General features: G+C 43.1%; 1 protein-coding gene across 1 annotated transcript in view; it reads right to left on the bottom strand.

Annotated features, from left to right (window-relative positions):
- Positions 1–2015: 2015 nt before the first annotated feature.
- The window catches only part of LOC109932304 (zinc transporter 2-like), an 18321-nt gene continuing 2738 nt past the window's right edge, over positions 2016–17598 (bottom strand). Inside the window, exons 3-8 of the mRNA XM_048612942.1 lie at positions 12150–12296; positions 8733–8886; positions 6637–6829; positions 5489–5594; positions 3580–3714; positions 2016–2675 (exon numbers count right to left, since the gene is read on the bottom strand). Of these exons, the coding sequence (XP_048468899.1) occupies positions 2530–2675; positions 3580–3714; positions 5489–5594; positions 6637–6829; positions 8733–8886; positions 12150–12296 (881 nt within the window). The 3' untranslated portion in view covers positions 2016–2529. The remainder of the gene's footprint in view (positions 2676–3579; positions 3715–5488; positions 5595–6636; positions 6830–8732; positions 8887–12149; positions 12297–17598) is intronic.

Here is a 17598-nt window from a genome sequence, read left to right as displayed (position 1 = left end):
TTGCTTTCTCTCCATGGATGCTGCCTGACCCGCTGTGATCTCCAGCATTTTTTTTGTTTCAGCTCATATATCAGCACCTGCAGTAATTTGCTTTCTACTTTGAATGGGCCTCTTGGTCAGGCCAGGGAGCAGAACCGCTGACTTGCGCGCTCACACCCTGCACTCGTCGCTGACCAAAGGTCAGGAATGTGGGGCAGAAGTGGGGTCAAATTGAGAGATAGCTCCCCTGAAGAATACAAGGACCACAACCTCTCCAGCCTCCACACTGATATGAAAACCGGACCCATGCACACCGCTTAGGTTACAATCAAAGACAGACATTGCTGGAGAAATTCAGCAGCATCTGTGGAGATCTGCTGAGCTTCTCTAACAAGTTCAACACCCGCAGGTCTTTTATTTTAGTAGGCCGGAGTCCGTGAAGTGACTTAAAAAAGAACTGTCAGATAACATTGATCCGTGCAACACTCTCCACCCTAGTTCGAGATAACAAGCTGTGGAACTGGATCAACACAGCAGGCCAAGCAGCATGAGAGGGGCAGGAAGGCTGACGTTTCGGACCTAGACCCTTCTTCAGTAGATTCGCATGGGTGCAGGGACAAGACTCTTCCCCCACCCCAGACACAATCTAAGTGGAAGATAAAGTAAGAGACTGTACTGGGTTCAGGAGCAGGCCGTACAGGCAGCCCCTCTGTGCAGTTGAACAGCACAGAAGATATTTTCTGAGATCCCGCCCAAAATTCAGGGTTACTGGAACCATTGCATTTCCACTTGATAATTCGGTGGGGTTGTTCCAACAGGAACATTCCTGCTGCCAGTCAAACCGCCCGCGCGCAGAGAAAGCAATTGCAGTTACCATCACATCGTTTCATAATGTGAAAGAGGTGGTTTCTCCTTTCATTACAAAAGATTTACCATGGCATTTTAATAAGACCTGTATGGATTTAGCTTTTCGCCATAATCAAAATGTCTCAAGGAACTTTACACAAGTTACAGCCATTTTGTTCTTTAAAGATCCCTCAAACTTCCAGTAACGTTGTCAAGACTCCATCACTGCCTTGGCCCAGCTGTTGAAAACTTCATGCTTGACTTTGCTACCTGCAAAATCTGTTGTTTCAGTACACTGACAGTCAGCCTCCATCTCTGCATCTTCTGTAAACTTGAGCTCATCTAAAACTGCTACTCATATTCTAGCTTATACCAAGTCCTGTTCACCATCATTCCAGTGTTCATGGACCTGCAATGCCTTGACTTTAAAATTCTTATCCTTATGTTTAAAGTCCTTCCATTGCCTCACCACTTCCCTATCTCTAAACTCTTCTATAAAACCGCATTGCTCTGAGATCTCTGTCCACCTCAAATTCTGCTTCTATGTACTTTCGCAATTATATCTTTAGCTGGAATTCTCTCACGATCACACACCTATCTCTCTTTGCTCTTCAAAACCTGTTTCTCTAAGCTTTTGGTCAACTATCACAATAACCAAATGAGCTTAGTTTTATTGATTAAATCACTCCCAACATAAACACAGGTTCTTTTCTGGTGTATTATCTCACATGCAGGCTATATTGTGAACTAAAAAGGAGGCATAGCGTTAAATCAACGTACATCCTCAACTCCGAAAGCAATATTCATGCTCTCTGTCCTGATTGTCAGGTGCTAATTGACACCAATTAGCTTCATAGAGTGATGTAGAAAGAGACCATTCAGCCCATCATGCCTGTGCTGGGTCTTTGAAAGAACTGTCCAATTAGGCCCACTCTGATGCTCTTTGCAGACCACTCTGTCAAATGTTCCCCCCATTTTTTTAAAAAAAGTGCTTCCATCACACTTTTCAGGCAGTGCACCTCCATTCATAACTTAATGTAAAACATTATTTCTTCAAGCTGTGTCCAGTTCAATTTAGAGATATTGGCAAAAGACTCAATCTGACACAATTTTGAATTACAAAATTTCAATAAATGTTTATTTTTGTTTAGCAAAACGTTTATTAAAGTAGTGTTGCATAAATATGAAGAACTCGGATATAGACAATTCCAGAAACAATGAATGATAAACTTATTTTAACAAAATTGTCAACATTGGTTTCCCAGCACCAGGAAAAAAAAACAGTTCTATCTAAAAAAAAACATTATATTCATGAAAATCGATTGTCTCAATTCAAAGACAAAGTTCTCTCTCCCAACCATTCTCCTAGAGGACATCGACACATCCAGAGAATGATTTTGCTGGCGTGAGATGAATATCCAATTGACACATTTATGGTCATGTTTAATTTTGGACCTTAATTATCACTGTGCTCAACATGTACACTAAAATGACTTAAAAGCCTTAATCTTGCATTGTACTAAAGGACACTGTAACTCACTGCCACTACAGTGGCTGGGGTCTGGTTGAGTCAGCAGTCAGATAACTTCACACACCATCTTTCCCTTTGTACACAACTCATTCCAGTCGAGATTCTCCAAGAAATGAACTCATGATGCCTCTCTCAGACATACAGATGAGAGGAACTCTATGCACTGGTGGGAACTAATCTCTGGGCTCCTGGCATTCCCTACAATTGACCATATCATCAGAGTAATTTTCTATTTGGATCGTGATGGAATGGAAGTCAAACTTGCTTTGGAGTACGTGGTTAGCTTCAGCCAATATTTCCTGAGCATTTGCAGCCTCATCTGCAAGAAACACAGCCATTAAAGTTCACAAATCACAAAAACTAGCAAACATGAAGAGAAGAAATTGAAAAGGCTAATGGAATCATGATCTTCATCTCAAGTGAATTCACTACTATGATGCTGTAGTCTTAGTCTGTAAAAATATTGTCATTTCTGTTTTAAATTGTGGGCCTGTCATTTTATAAATGGAATGAGATTAGTATTGACTAGTAAGGAGATCAAAGGTTACAGGGAGAAGGTAGGAGACTGAGGTTGAGAAACATAGCCATGATTGAATGGCACAGTAGACTTGATGGACCAAATGGCCTAATTTTGCTCCTATGCCTTATGGTGTTATGAGTCTTAGGCTATTTCCTGAATTTAGATTTCTTGATTAATATTTTGTAAGATAATACCTTTAATACATTGAGACAAAAAAAAACGTCTTGGTAGATTTTTGAAGGGAGACAGTATCATGGACCTGCATTGTTTTATAGGAATTAGATTTGATTGTGAAACACGGTTGTGTGCAGAAACATTCTAATAAATGTGTCAACCAATTTGCACGTAGCAAGGTCCTAAACTTTGGTGATAATTAGAATTATCTGTTTTTGAGAGATTGTCAATGGGATAAACATTGGACAGAGCACTAAAGACAACTCCCCTCCTCTTCCCATAGTGCCAGGAAATCTTTTACATCCGTGCAAGAGCTCGGATGAGACCTCATTTAACATCCCAAACAAAAGATGACAGCTCTGACAGTGCAGCATACATTCATTACTGTGCTGACATTTTTCGCTTGAATTAGGTGTAAAAAGAATTAAACTCACAACCATCCCACTCGGGAGGAAAGTGAGCCATGGGCTATGCAGCTTTAAAATACTTACAGCAATCCATGTCAAAAGCAAAATACATTAACACTTACCGATGGCAATGTGGACAGACAACAGCGATTGGTTGATGGTCAGCGCCCAGATGTGGAGGCTATGCATTGCTTTCACCCCGTCAATTAATAGGAGTGATTGTTTAACCTGATTAAAATCCATTCCTTTTGGAGTTCCTGTCAAAATGCAGTGCTGAGCTTCAGTAGGAACTGTGTTTGTCAATGAACATATTGTACCCTTATTTTCAGCCTTATTGTTTCCCATAACAACAAATGAATATCTCCAAATCTCTTGCTTTCTTGTCTTAGTTTTTTTTATGCCAAGACTACTTCTTAACTGACTTTAACTCACTCCATGTCTCAAATTCTACCAAGACTCAAACCCGGTCTCCCGCACATCAGCAGAATGCAAAGGAAGATACATGTCATCCCCACTGGGGATCTTTAGTCCTCAGCATCCCTCTCACTTCTTTCTCCTTCTACCCCTGCATCCCCCCATCCCACCACCACTGTCAACACCCTTCTCATAACTCTTCAAAATCAATGCAACCATCTTAACTACTTTTTGCTACACTCAACAGGCTCGATTTATTGTGCTGTTCAGATTTCAGGTGACAGCACAGCTTAAAGAGAACTTTGCTCGATATAAATTATTTGTTCTGTGCACAGCATATTTCCAATTGCTGCATAAACACACATCTTAGAAATCATTTGTATGGTCTCCTCACTGCTATAAATATTCCTTCATAGTTATTCTACCTCTTTCCATTGAACTCAAAGACTGACAATGTAATTTCCTACAGAAACGGATTCTTCCCTTCACCACCACCAACTTGTCAACCCGCTTACTCCTCACACCTTTCCAAAGTCATAAGCTTCAAAAAGCCAAGCAAGACCATTCTTGATTTGCTTCAGATGTTCCCATGCTTTCTTCACTATATGGCATTCTGCATCTTCATTTAACTTTTCTCAGCAGATCATCATGTTAAATTCCTGAACTTCACTAAATTGTTACGATTCGGAAGGAGACCATTCAGCCCATCATGTCTGACCACTATCCAATGATCATTATGACTTAGTTCCATTCACCAGTCTTTTCCCCATACCATTGATGTTGTTTCTAATTATATAAGCATCTAATGTCCTGTTGAATGTCTCAATTGACTCCGCCTTCACCACACTTCCAGGCTGTGAATTCCAGACATAAAACACATACCGTGTGAAAGATTTTTTTCACATTACAATTTCTACATTTTCCAAATCACTTTAAATCTGTGTCACCTCGGTCTCAATCCTCTTACACATAGGAAGAGTTTGCCCTTACATTGACTATACAGATTCCTTCATGATTTTGAAATCTTCTATCCAATCTCTTAGCCGCCTTCTCTCCAGGCCCAAATTCACCAAGCTTCCCCCATAACTGAAGTTTCTCATCCCTGGAATCATTTATGTATATCTCTTCTGCAATGCACTGATATCCTTCCTTTAGTACAGTGCCCAAAACATATACAATACACCAAGCCTAACGACTGTCTTGCAAAAATTTAACATAACCTCTTTGCTTTTGTACTCCATGATCCATTTCTAAAGCTGAGGATGCTGAATGTTTTCTTAAGTCCTCTCTATCAGACTCAAACTGTTTTCTCAAAATCGCTCTTCACTTATCTAATATGCTTTTTCATCTCCCCTTTGAACACCTGTAATTTTCTTGATTCTCAACTACATTGTCAACTGGACACTTGTCATAAGCATTCTTTTTTCATCCAGAGAGCTCTAGATTTGTTTGCCCTGTCTTTCAAGGAGAACATACATTGAATTGTACCCAAACCCTTTCTTCTTTAAAGATAGAACAATGTTTTCCTGCAAGTTTATCTTATCAACATTTCATTCTACATGCCTCAGGTCCATTTTTTTTACATTAAAATCAGCTCTCCCCCAGCTAATTACTTGCCTTCCATTAGTATGCAGAGAACGTCCCTTAGGATGGAGATGGTTGTCCCCAGAACAAGAATGGAAAACAGGAAGGTGCAGATTGGATCCACTATCTTATATTCAGGCTAAATACAAATGAAACAAAAAAAAACTTATTCCAATGGTGTGACCAAATATTTAAATAATACTTCACATTCAGAGATATGAAGTTTAACAAAAAAAAATCAGTTGTGATCTGTTCAGGGATCTCTGATTCCTTAGCTCCTGTGCCAAACAGGAATATTATCAATCCTAGCAGAGTGCTTAAGCATGAACTAAACCTCAATATTTAAAGAGCAAATTGCAGCAAAGTGCAATAAAGAATAATGTACAACACATCCTCAAATTCCTTCATTGTACAATTGGCAGTTGCATATTTCGCTATCTAAACACCAAGACCTGGAATTCTCTCCCTAAATCTCTCATCTTTCCTCTGTTCCTTTAAATACCATGTCTTTGACCATCTCTTCAACTACAACTCAGTGCCAAATTTTGCTGAAAGTCATTCCTGAAGTACCTTGGGACACTTTACTAAGACTCTCTCTCCTGCCCCTAACAATCCTCCAATGAGGTCTCCAGGAATTTAAGGCTAGTCATCTCAATATTGCTAACAACTGCCTGGAGGAAAAAAAAAACACAGGACTGTAAAAATTGTTTATCACTCCCACGTGTGTTTTTATTAAACATTTTCATTTATTACTTCTAAAGTTACTGGAGATGGGTTAAAAAAGCTTTTTGAGTAGGTGGAAAATCAGGGATGGGACAGGACAGCATATTACAAACCCTCAAGAAATGCATCACTATTTGGCAACCTGTAGAAATAGGATTTAATGACCTCGTTGATGAGCCTCAGAAGTAAGCTGTAATGTAACTGTAAACTCACTAATCATGCACTCATACTCAACTGGCAGGTTGGAGCCTATGAAGTGCAGGATATATTGCTCTGTACCCTTACCATCATGTACAGCCCGTTAACAGATGCTGTTCAAAAGTAGCTTAGAAGTAATGCCTGTGCTTAGATGAAGATCCAAGAAACACATTCTAGAATATGCACTCCCCAAAACATCCATTTGTAAAATTAGATGTACTCCCTTTAAAAGCCATGTCACTGAAAGACTGTTCCTGTACCTTAAAGTAGATAATATAGGCAGCTATCAGGACACCGATGCTTTGCAACAGGTCTCCCACAACATGGATGAAGGCAGCTCGTACACTGGGGTTCACATGGCTATTGGCATTGGACTCGATATCCTGTGATCTGACTTCTCCTGTGCTGCCGTGGCTGTGATTATGACCAGACTGATGAAGAATGATGCCCATTCTGTGGAGAGTTAGTGAATAGGAACAGGTAAAAAGAGAATTTAGAATTGGGTGTATAGCAAAGACTTAAGTTTCAGTGTATGGACAAAATTGGAGGTGAAAAGAATGATGGCCAAGTCTTTGTTCTACACTGGCAAATACTGTCATGAGCTTCACAGACAGGGAATGACCAAAGGTGTGTTCATCTCTTAGCTGGAAGAATAAATTTACTATAATTGGTTTCAATGCAACTGGAATAAGATGGGAGGACATTTTATAAAGGATCAGGGAAAGTTTCCAATCCTGATTGGTACCAAGTGATCCCTTGTGATGTTTACTCTAGAATAAATGTCTGGCTTTTTAAAAATATTTATCCATAAAATGACAGCATTGCTGACAAGGCCATCATTTATACCCCTTCCTAATTGCCCTTAAGATGATGGTGGTGAGCCATCTTCTTGAAATGCTACAGTTTATCAAATGAAGGTACACCTACAGCACTGTTAAGAAGGGAGCTCGTGAATTTTGACCAGCCAGTGAAAGAACAGCAAATTAGTTCGAAGTCACGGTGGTATGTAGCTTGGAGGGGAACTTGCTGATGGTGGTGTTCCCACATGTCTGCTTCCCCTGTCCTTCTTCACAAGAGAGGTTGAGTGTGGAATCTGCTGCTAATCAAGCCTCAAGTTTTACATATACACCCTGCACCACCCCCTCCCCCCCCTAGTCCTCATCCCCAAGCCAAGGGTTTCCTGTAATGGAGAAGTCAAGTCCACAGATCTGTTGAAGCTCACTTTGACTTGGGCAGATACCAAGCAGCACGTTGACAGCTTCCTGTAGAACAGTGCAAAGGGGATCAGAAACTAGTGGCACAACAGAAGGTGGGAGAAGGCAAAATTCAACTCAAAATCACCTGGTTCCCTACTATTATCCAACCATTCCATTCAGCAATTCAACTGTGATTGGCTGATGAGGTAGGATGTTAAAGAACAATATAGCTCATCTCTTTGGGTCTGCTGTAGACTCACTGATAGGCATTAATTGTTACGATTCATCAACAAATCTATCATTGTATTACACAATTCCTGAAATTGTAGAAGGAAAGCTCAATGGAATTGGAGTCTTTCTGGACCAACGATTCTCATGTTCTCAAGGCTATTCATTTATACTATTATAGCTAATAGGATAATCACGAGTATTGGACTCTGCCTTCAGCTGATCTCAACTTCAGTGACAATGGAGGGGAAAAAATTGTTTTTAATATCCCTGGACTCAGCAGGATGGGAAAATTATCTGTTGGATTTTTGCTCCTAATCTCTACCCAGTAACTCCTAGTAAAAAGCACAAATTCACTTTGAAATTCTCCCATGAAATATGGCAGGCCCAGCATTCATTGCCCATTTCTCACTGACTTCAAATGCAGTGGCTTTTGAGGCCATTTCAGGGGATAGGTAAGAACAGACTACATTGTTGTGAGTCTGCATTCATATGTGGATCAAACCAGGTACAAATGGAAGACTTCCTCTCCCCAGTGATAGTTCTTATGGTCACCATTACCAAGACAGGATTTATATTCCTGCATTGTTAGATTGAACACATTTAATCAATTTAAATTTAATTTTGAACCCACACCCCCAGACCACCGGTTTGCACATCTGGTTTACTAGTCCAGTAACATTACCACTGCATTAACATCTACTACCCAATCTTGTCTTCATTGTTACGGTAATCAGTGACGCCTGAAGTAACAGGCAGAAAAGAATTGCATTTAGGCAATGATAAAAAGAGTGGACAATTAAAAAAGTTACTGAATGGTGGCTAGTGTTTAGAGAAACGACATCCTGGCAAGAGTCCGATCTCTCCTGAAAGAAGCGGAGAAAGTTCATTTAAAAAGTAACAAAATACTACTTAGACAAGAGGATACTCACACAATATTGACTGCGACAGCACCTCCTGAGGTGATCACCATGGCGCCACCTTTAATCTCGTACTGCCCAGAAATGAGTCGCTCAACCGCCAGATAGACAAGCACACCGGTCACCACCCAGATGGACAGCACAGAGACCAGAGCTCCTAGAATCTCTTCAGGACACCAGGAGATGAGGAAAATTCATTTGTATAAAATAATTTGGCAGAACATCGCACAGGCAAATCTCAAATTTACAATACTAGTAGATAGCTATTGCATCTCAACTAAACGTAATGTACGGAAGTACAAAAATCCCAGATTTAACAAAATCCTTCTGGTAACCAGACCGAACTTAACATGCCAGCATGCCTTGAGAAGCTAAGGGTCAGGTTTCCACAGTAACCTCTGTATGGGACTACGGAATTACTGTGGTTTCATGGTATTCATAGAAACACGAGCAAAAGCAAGCCATTCAGCACCTGGAACCTGCTGTGCTATTCCACACAATGGCTGATCATCTACCTCAATGCAACTTCTCACTTATTCACAGGATGTGGGCACTTAAGTTTAATTTTGAACCTACATCCCCAGAGCACTGGTTTGCACATCTGGTTTACTAGTCCAGTAACATTACCACTGCATAACATCTACTACCCAATCTTGTTTCCATTGGCTAGGCCAACATAAATTGCCCACCCCTGATTGGCCAGAGGGCAGTTTTAAGTAATTGGTGTGGGTCTGGAGCCAAATGTAGGCCAGACCAGGTGAGGATGGCCATTTTCTGCCCTAAAGGAAGGATGTGAATCAGATGTGTCTTTTCCCAACAATCAACGGTTTCATGGTCAACCTTAAAATCTTAATTACAGACGTGTTTTTATTGAATTCAGATCGCATCATCTGCCATGGTGCGATTTGAAGCCAGAACATTACCTGGATTTCTAGATTAACAGTCTAGTGAGAATACCATTACATCATTGCTTCCACATACCCCTTGATGTCATTACTATTTGAAATTTATTGCTTCTCTTGAACAAACTCAATGACTGAGTTTCTGCTGTCCTCTGGAAATACAGCATTCCAAAGATTCACTATTCTCTGGGTAAAGAAGTTCCTCATCTCAATCCTAAACAGCTTGGCCTTTATTTGAGTGCTGTCTCCCCCAACCCCCTTCCCAGTTTTACACCACCCTACACCCACTCCCAACCGAGAAAAAAATCCTTCGTGCATCCACCCCATCTAATCTAAATATTGTTGAAAGAGAGGTCCAGACTACTGCTGCATAAACATCTGTCATTGTCTGCACCAAGCTAGAAAATCAAGCTGATTGAAAGTGGTTAATGATATCAAGACTGGAAAACCACAAGACTACAGTTGGAACACATTTTAGATAAAGGAGTGGACCTGGAGAAATGCTGCAAAAACAAACCTTTAAGATGTTACATGATGAGGAACTTCTGCAATGCAATCCTGCTGATATGACATCGAAGCCTACTGGCTACAGAACAGGAAAAGAGATGCCAATGACAGATAATCGCTCACATGGTCTCAGACACACACACATTGGGAGTCTAGCTCAGTTTTCATTAACAAACCCACAATACTGTCCCTCACCTATGCAAATAGCACATAAAACCTCCAGAAGCAAAACTAGTCTTCATAATCAGCTTCAGCAGGAAGAATAAAAACAAAAATATTTTAAATCAAGTGGGATTTGACACTTAAAACAGCAGATAATTCACAACACTCAAAATGAACCTTACCACCTCAATTTCAACTCATTTAGGATTCACCATTAATGGTTTCTCTATATCAATCTCCTGTTTCTTTACCTATGCCTAGATCAACCTCCTTTTGCTCTACACCATTATCATTTTTTGTCATTTTATTTCCCGCATCATTGAACTTTCTATTCATTCTTTGCTATCCTTTTCTTGGTCACCTTACCCTTTCTTTGCACTTATATAAAAATTGTTATATTTCTAACAACTTCCAGTTCTGACAAATGACCATCAACCTAAAGATTTGTTTTTTTTTCCTCTCTTCTCAGATTACCCATTAAGACCAAGAGTTCCCATGTTTCCAGGATTCACAACATTTTACTTTTCAATTTATTTTGCAATTTGGCCCACAGGGATCGTGGGTATCTTTGAAAAGGAAAAACACTCGTTTTTCAAGGACCGCAACTTACAGCCCTCAGTGATCGAGAACGCCCTCGACCATGTCTCCCGCATTTCCCGCAACTCATCCCTCACACCCACTCCCCGCAATAACAACCAAAACAGAACACCCCTCATCCTCATGTACCACCCCACCAACCTCCGGATCCAACACATCATCCTCCGACACTTCCGCCATCTGCAATCCAACCCCACCACCAAAGACATTTTTCCCTCCCCACCCTTATCTGCTTTCCGGAGGGACAACTCTCTCTGCAACTCCCTTGTCCGCTCCACACTCCCCTCCAGCCCCACCACACCCGGCACTTTTCCCTGCAACCGCAGGAAGTGCTACACCTGCCCCTACACCTCCCCCCTCACCCCCATCCCAGGCCCCAAGAAGACTTTCCACATCAAGCAGATGTTCACCTGCACATCTGCCAATGTGGTATACTGCATCCGCTGTTCCCGTTGTGGCCTCCTCTACATCGAGGAAACCAAGCGGAGGCTTGGGGACCGCTTTGCAGAACACCTACGCTCGGTTCACACTAAACAACTGCACCTCCCAGTCACGAACCATTTCAACTCGCCCTCCCATTCCTCACACGACATGTCCATCCTGGGCCTCCTGCAGTGCCACAACGATGCCACCCGAAGGTTGCAGGAACAGCAACTCATATTCCGCTTGGGAACCCTGCAGCTCAAGGGTATCAATGTGGACTGCACAAGCTTCAAAATCTCCCCTCCCCCTACCGCATCCCAAAACCAGCCCAGCTCGTCCCCGCATCCCTAACCTGTCCTTCCTCCCACCTATCCCCTCCTCCCACCTCAAGCCCCACCCCCTTCTCCTACCTACTAACCTCATCCCGTCCCCTTGACCTGTCCGTCCTCCCTGGACTGACCTATCTCCTCCCTAACTCCCCACCTACACTCACCTTTACTGGTTCCAAATCCGCCTCTTTGACCTGTCTGTCTCCTCTTCACCTATCTTCTCCTCTATCCATCTTCTATCCACCTCCCCCTCTCCCTATTTATTTCAGAACCCCCTTCCCCTCCCCCATTTCTGAAGGGTCTAGGCCCGAAATGTCAGCCTTCCTGCTCCTCTGATGCTGCTTGGCCTGCTGTGTTCATCCAGCTCTACATCTTGTTATCAAAGCACACAGTGGATTGCATTACAAGCTGATTTACTCAAATAAACATAAACAAAGAAACATACAATCACTCATATTGATAAGTGACCTCTCATTATTTCTACATACAAATACCTGGCCTGGTCTCACCTGAACGATGCCAACCAAAGTTCATGGTTTTAGTTGCAGGCCGAGAAGAAATCCACAGTGAGAACAAGCTGACAAGCATGGTGGCAAAATCCGTCAAAAGGTGAGCAGCATCGGTCATGATAGCCAGACTCTGGGCCAAGTATCCCCCTGAATGAGAGAGATAAATCATTGGCAAGGATCAGAACAAAGGATTTCAGTATCCTCCCTATTTATTCCAATATCCCGAGTATACAGGACAATACCTTTGCACAATATCCCTACTCCATTTTAATTTTCTGCCCATCTCTACAAGAAGGTTTCCCTTTCTGGACATAATTTTGGCACTAACTGTTTTAGAAATAACGACTCTTCAAGGATGAAGAAGTTTTATTCGTCTAGTTAATCCTAAATTCTCTTCTAATGTATGTACACATGTCCTTTCTCGTTAGAAATGGTCAAGAGTGAAAATTCTGGATGATTTCAATCATCCTTCCCAAATACACCAAGGCTGATTGAAATGACCCACCCAACCATGGGCATGGTTGACTCAGCAAAGTCAATGCTAGGAATTTCTGACTCAAGTGGTTCTTTACTAAACTGGATCTGATAAAAGGAATATATTTTCAAAAAAAAAAAAATGGCTTAAGCACACTCTTTGATGGAACCCAAATAACACCAGTTTCAAACCAAACATGGAATTGAAATGCTTGGATGGTACAGCAACAAAACTATCTGTCCATTCTTTTGTAGAAGAGTAGCCACAACTCAGAGGATGACGCACTCACCCACGTCCTGGGTTCATTCCACATGCAGACATTAGGGCACCGATCTAGGTCAGTAATTATAGTAATGACAGTGGCTTGTCAGCCCGGATCCTGAAAAAAAAAGTTGACCATTTGGCCCAGGCTTGGATTTATTTTAAGGTTTTGCTGTGGGCTGACCTAGAGTCCCTCTGTTCAAGATATGTCCTGAGTGAAGCTACGCAATTGCCTTCACTCAATTGGTGTGAATTGAATCGGAGATTCACTCACCCTGAATTGAATATGAGAACTCATAGGCTAGTATCCAGGAGAGTGCACACCCTGGAAAGCCCACCTGCACCTGGCTTGGAACATTTAAATTGCGTAGCAACATCCAAACCAGAAGCAATCAAAATAAACATCTGGTTAAATGGTCACATGGTTCAAATGGAGGTTGATACCAGCACGGCTGTATCAGCGATTGCAGAACCAGTCTTTAACAAAATTCAGTCTGAATTCCAACTCTTAAGTTTGTGTAAGGCCTTGGTTAGGCAGAGAACCTATACCAGGGAACCTTTGTAGATTAAGAATAGAACTTCGGTTCTGGTCTCTTATGAGAAGCAACTGGTTCAGTTACCACTGATTGTAGTGAAAGGCTCAGGCCCAAACCTAATTGGGCAAAATTGGTGGAGAAAGATTCACATAGATTGTCTCAATGTTTTTCATTTAGAAAATAGCTGCCTGAGTGAAGTCCTAATTAAATATCCAGACATTTTTCAGTAAGGTCTAGGGACAATCAAAGGAGCCAAGGCCACCTTGCATGTGGATCAGGAAGCAATTCCATGATTCAGTAAGGCCCGCTCAGTGCCATTTGCCTTATGGGCAAAAGTAGAGGCAGAAATCAGGATGCTTAAAAACAAAGGAATCATTGAACCAAGGTGCAGGGCTGGATGAACACAGCAGGCCAAGCAGCATCATAGGAGCAGAGAGGCTGACGTTTCGGGCCTAGACCCTTCATCAGAAAAGGGGGAGGGGAAGGGGATCCAATGCATCATCCTCCGACACTTCCGCCATCTGCAATCCGACCCCACCACCAAAGACATCTTTCCCTCCCCACCCTTATCTGCTTTCCGGAGGGACAACTCTCTCCGTGACTCCCTTGTCCGCTCCACACTCCCCTCCAGCTCCACCACACCCGGCACTTTTCCCTGCAACCGCAGGAAATGCTACACCTGCCCCCATACCTCCTCCCTCACCCCCATCCCAGGCCCCAAGAAGACTTTCCACATCAAGCAGATGTTCACCTGCACATCTGCCAATGTGGTATACTGCATCCGCTGTACCCGTTGTGGCTTCCTCTACATCGGGGAAACCAAGCGGAGACTCAGGGACCGTTTTGCAGAACACCTACGCTCGGTTCGCAATAAACAACTGCACCTCCCAGTCGCGAACCATTTCAACTCCCCCTCCCATTCCTCACACGACATGTCCATCCTGGGCCTCCTGCAGTGCCACAACGATGCCATCCGAAGGTTGCAGGAACAGCAACTCATATTCCGCTTGGGAACCCTGCAGCCCAATGGTATCAATGTGGATTTCACAAGTTTCAAAATCTCCCCTCCCCCTACGGCATCCCAAAACCAGTCCAGCTCGTCCCTGCCTCCCTAACCTGTTCTTCCTCCCACCTCAAGCCGCACCTCCATCTCCTACCGACCAACCTCATCCCGCCCCCTTGACCTGTCCGTCCTCCCTGGACTGACCTATCCCCTTCCTAACTCCCTACCTACACTCACGTTTACTGGCTCCATCCACGCCTCTTCGACCTGTTTGTTTCCTCTCCACCTATCCTCTCCTCTATCCCTCTTCTATCCACCTCCCACTCTCTCCCTATTTATTTCAAAACCCCCTTCCCCTCCCCCTTTTCTGATGAAGGGTCTAGGCCCAAAACGTCAGCCTCTCTGCTCCTATGATGCTGCTTGGCCTGCTGTGTTCATCCAGCCCTGCACCTTGTTGTCTCGGATTCTCCAGCATCTGCAGTTCCTACTATCTCTGAATCATTGAACCAGTCCAGTTTGTGGAATAAGCAGCACTGGTCGTACCAATTGTGTGAAGCCCGATGAGTCAGTTCACTTTTGTGGGGATTTTAAACAAAACGGTAAACCACTTCTCACAGCTGGATAAATACCCAATTCCTTGCATACAGGATTTATACACAAAGCTGGCTGTGGTGTCTGTCCTTCATGAAGCTGGACATGAGCCATGTCTACCTTCAACTGCAGTTAGACGAGAATTCCCAGAAGTATGATACAATTAATACCTATAGGGGTTTGTATCAATATACGAGACGGGTGCTGACATGTGGTGCTTCCCTGTACAGTATCGGGGTAGTGTTGGCTCACAGATGGACCAATGGAGAGGAACACCCAATAGCGTACGGTTCCTGGACTTTGGCTGATGCAGTGTGCAAATACACAAAGATGAAGAAGGAAGGTTTAGCAGTGAGAAAATTCCACCAATACCCTTATGGACATAAATTTGTAATAGTAACAGACCACAAACCCCTGCTGGGGCTACTCAAAGAGGACAAGGCCGTGCTGCCCATGCTTCAGGTCAAATTCAGTGATGGGCTCTCATTCTAATTGCATACAATTACAAGTTGGAACACCATCCGGGAGGCCAAGTAACAAATGTGGATGCATTGAGCCACCTCCCGCTGGCAGATGCACCACTGGTGGTGTCGCCACTCAAAGAGTCCATTCTAGTTTTAAACTTCATGGACACCCTTCCCATCATCACTGACAATATCACACTGTGGACACAAAGAGATCAAGTCCTGGCAAAACTGAAACACCTGGTGGTGATGGAGAAACAAAAGGACTGTCACAACTAGAAACGAAACCTTCCAGGACCTGGCGAGACCAGATCTCCATAAAGGACGGCATATTATCACGTGGAGTAAGAGTGATTGTCCTGAGTAAAGACTGCCACCAAATACTGGCTGAACTCCACCAGAGTTATCCAGGGATTTCAAAAATGAAAATGTTGGTGAGAAGTTATATCTGGTTGCCAGGATTGGATGCAGATATAGCCCCCTTGGTGGGGCAGTACCTAGGGTGCCAGCAAGGTCAAAAATTACCACCAAATTTGTGCCAATGACAGGAAATACCCTGGACTCTGTTACACATTGACTACACTGGCCCTTTCATGTGTTCAACATTCTTATTCATTGTGGATGCCCACTCAAAGTGGTTTGACGTGCATTGAGTTCATTTGTCAAACACGGGGAAGACAACAGAAAAATTACATGTATCTTTTGCAATGCACAGACTCCTGGAAGTGCCAGTCACAGATAATGGGCCAGCAAAGAATTCGAGTATTTCCTAAAGTCAAATGGCATTCAGCATATAAGCACAGCTCCATACCATTCATCTTTCAATGGTCTGGCAGAAAGAGCAGTCCAAACTCTGAAAGCAGGCTTAAACAAACAGCCTGCAGCTTCACTTGATAACAAGTTGTCCAGATTCCTATCTGATTATCAGACCTCCCCTCATGTGACAACAGTGATAGCTCCAGCAGAGTTGCTAATGAGGAGAAGACTCTGCACCAGATTAAATCTGAACTTCCTGGATCGGGGGGGGGGGGGCGCAAGATTGTGTGTGAAACGGCATCAGGAAAGCCAATGCTGGACACAAAACTCCTCCTCTAAGCGAGAGACATGGATTGCTTCAGGGGATGAAGTTGGTTCTGAAACGACGGAAATGGGTAAGGGGCATGGTCAATGTGAGGTCAGGTCCCGTGGCGTACAAAGTTTGGGTAGGTGAAGCAGTGCTGCACAAGTACGAGGAGCACATGAAAACTGCAAAGGGGGCAGGAGCAAAACATCCCCGACCCCTCAAAACAGCCGGAAGGCTGTCGGGACACGTAGGTTCTCACCCTCCATCTAGCATCAAAGAAACTTTGGAATCTGAGATGGACATGGCAGATGTCACAGCCTCAACACCTTTACTGCCTGAAGAGGAGGATGAACTTCTTCTGAGACACTCTGGGCACAAGGGGTAGGCAATGGTCCAGTACACATTGCCTGTATCTGAGGCTGAGCTGGAGGAACTAGACCTGGTGCAAAAATTTCCCAGGAGAGGCTGCAAGTCCCTGGACTTATACGGGGAGAGATGTAGTGGCTGTAACAAGGTCAGCCAGGTCGATCTCATATGATGAGTTCCTTGATTGGAGCTATTAACCTAGTCCAATCAGGCAGCCCTGGCTGACAACTATAAACAGGAGTGTCAGAGGTTCTGTTCACTCTGAAATTTAGCTCTGAGGAAGGCCAGATCAGTGTCAAGTACTGTGCACATGTAAATAAAGGGTGACTTGGTGACAGGATACCAGCCTCTGTTCAGTTATTTCACATGGTACTATTAAAAAAGCAAAGATTAGTCCTGCCTACTGTCCTGGTCAATATTCATATCTCAACCAATATCACGTAGCGATTATCAAGTTGCTGTTTGTGTGAGCTTGCTGTGCACAACTGTCAGCTGCATTTCCCACATTACCACAGTGGTTACACTTCAAAAATTGCCTATAAAGTGCTTTGGGGCATGCTGAAGATGTTAAGTATACAGGTAATTACAATAGATAACAAGGTATAGAGCTGGATGAACACAGCAGGCCAAGCAGCATCAGAGGAGCAGGAAAGCTGACGTTTCGGGTCTGGACCCTTCTTCAGAAATGGG

This window comes from Rhincodon typus, chromosome 27 (genome assembly GCF_021869965.1).
Source record: "Rhincodon typus isolate 14 chromosome 27, sRhiTyp1.1, whole genome shotgun sequence".
Lineage (NCBI taxonomy): Eukaryota > Metazoa > Chordata > Chondrichthyes > Orectolobiformes > Rhincodontidae > Rhincodon > Rhincodon typus.
The sequence above is the reverse complement of the archived record's forward strand: the minus strand, read 5'-3'. Positions and strand labels throughout refer to the sequence as shown.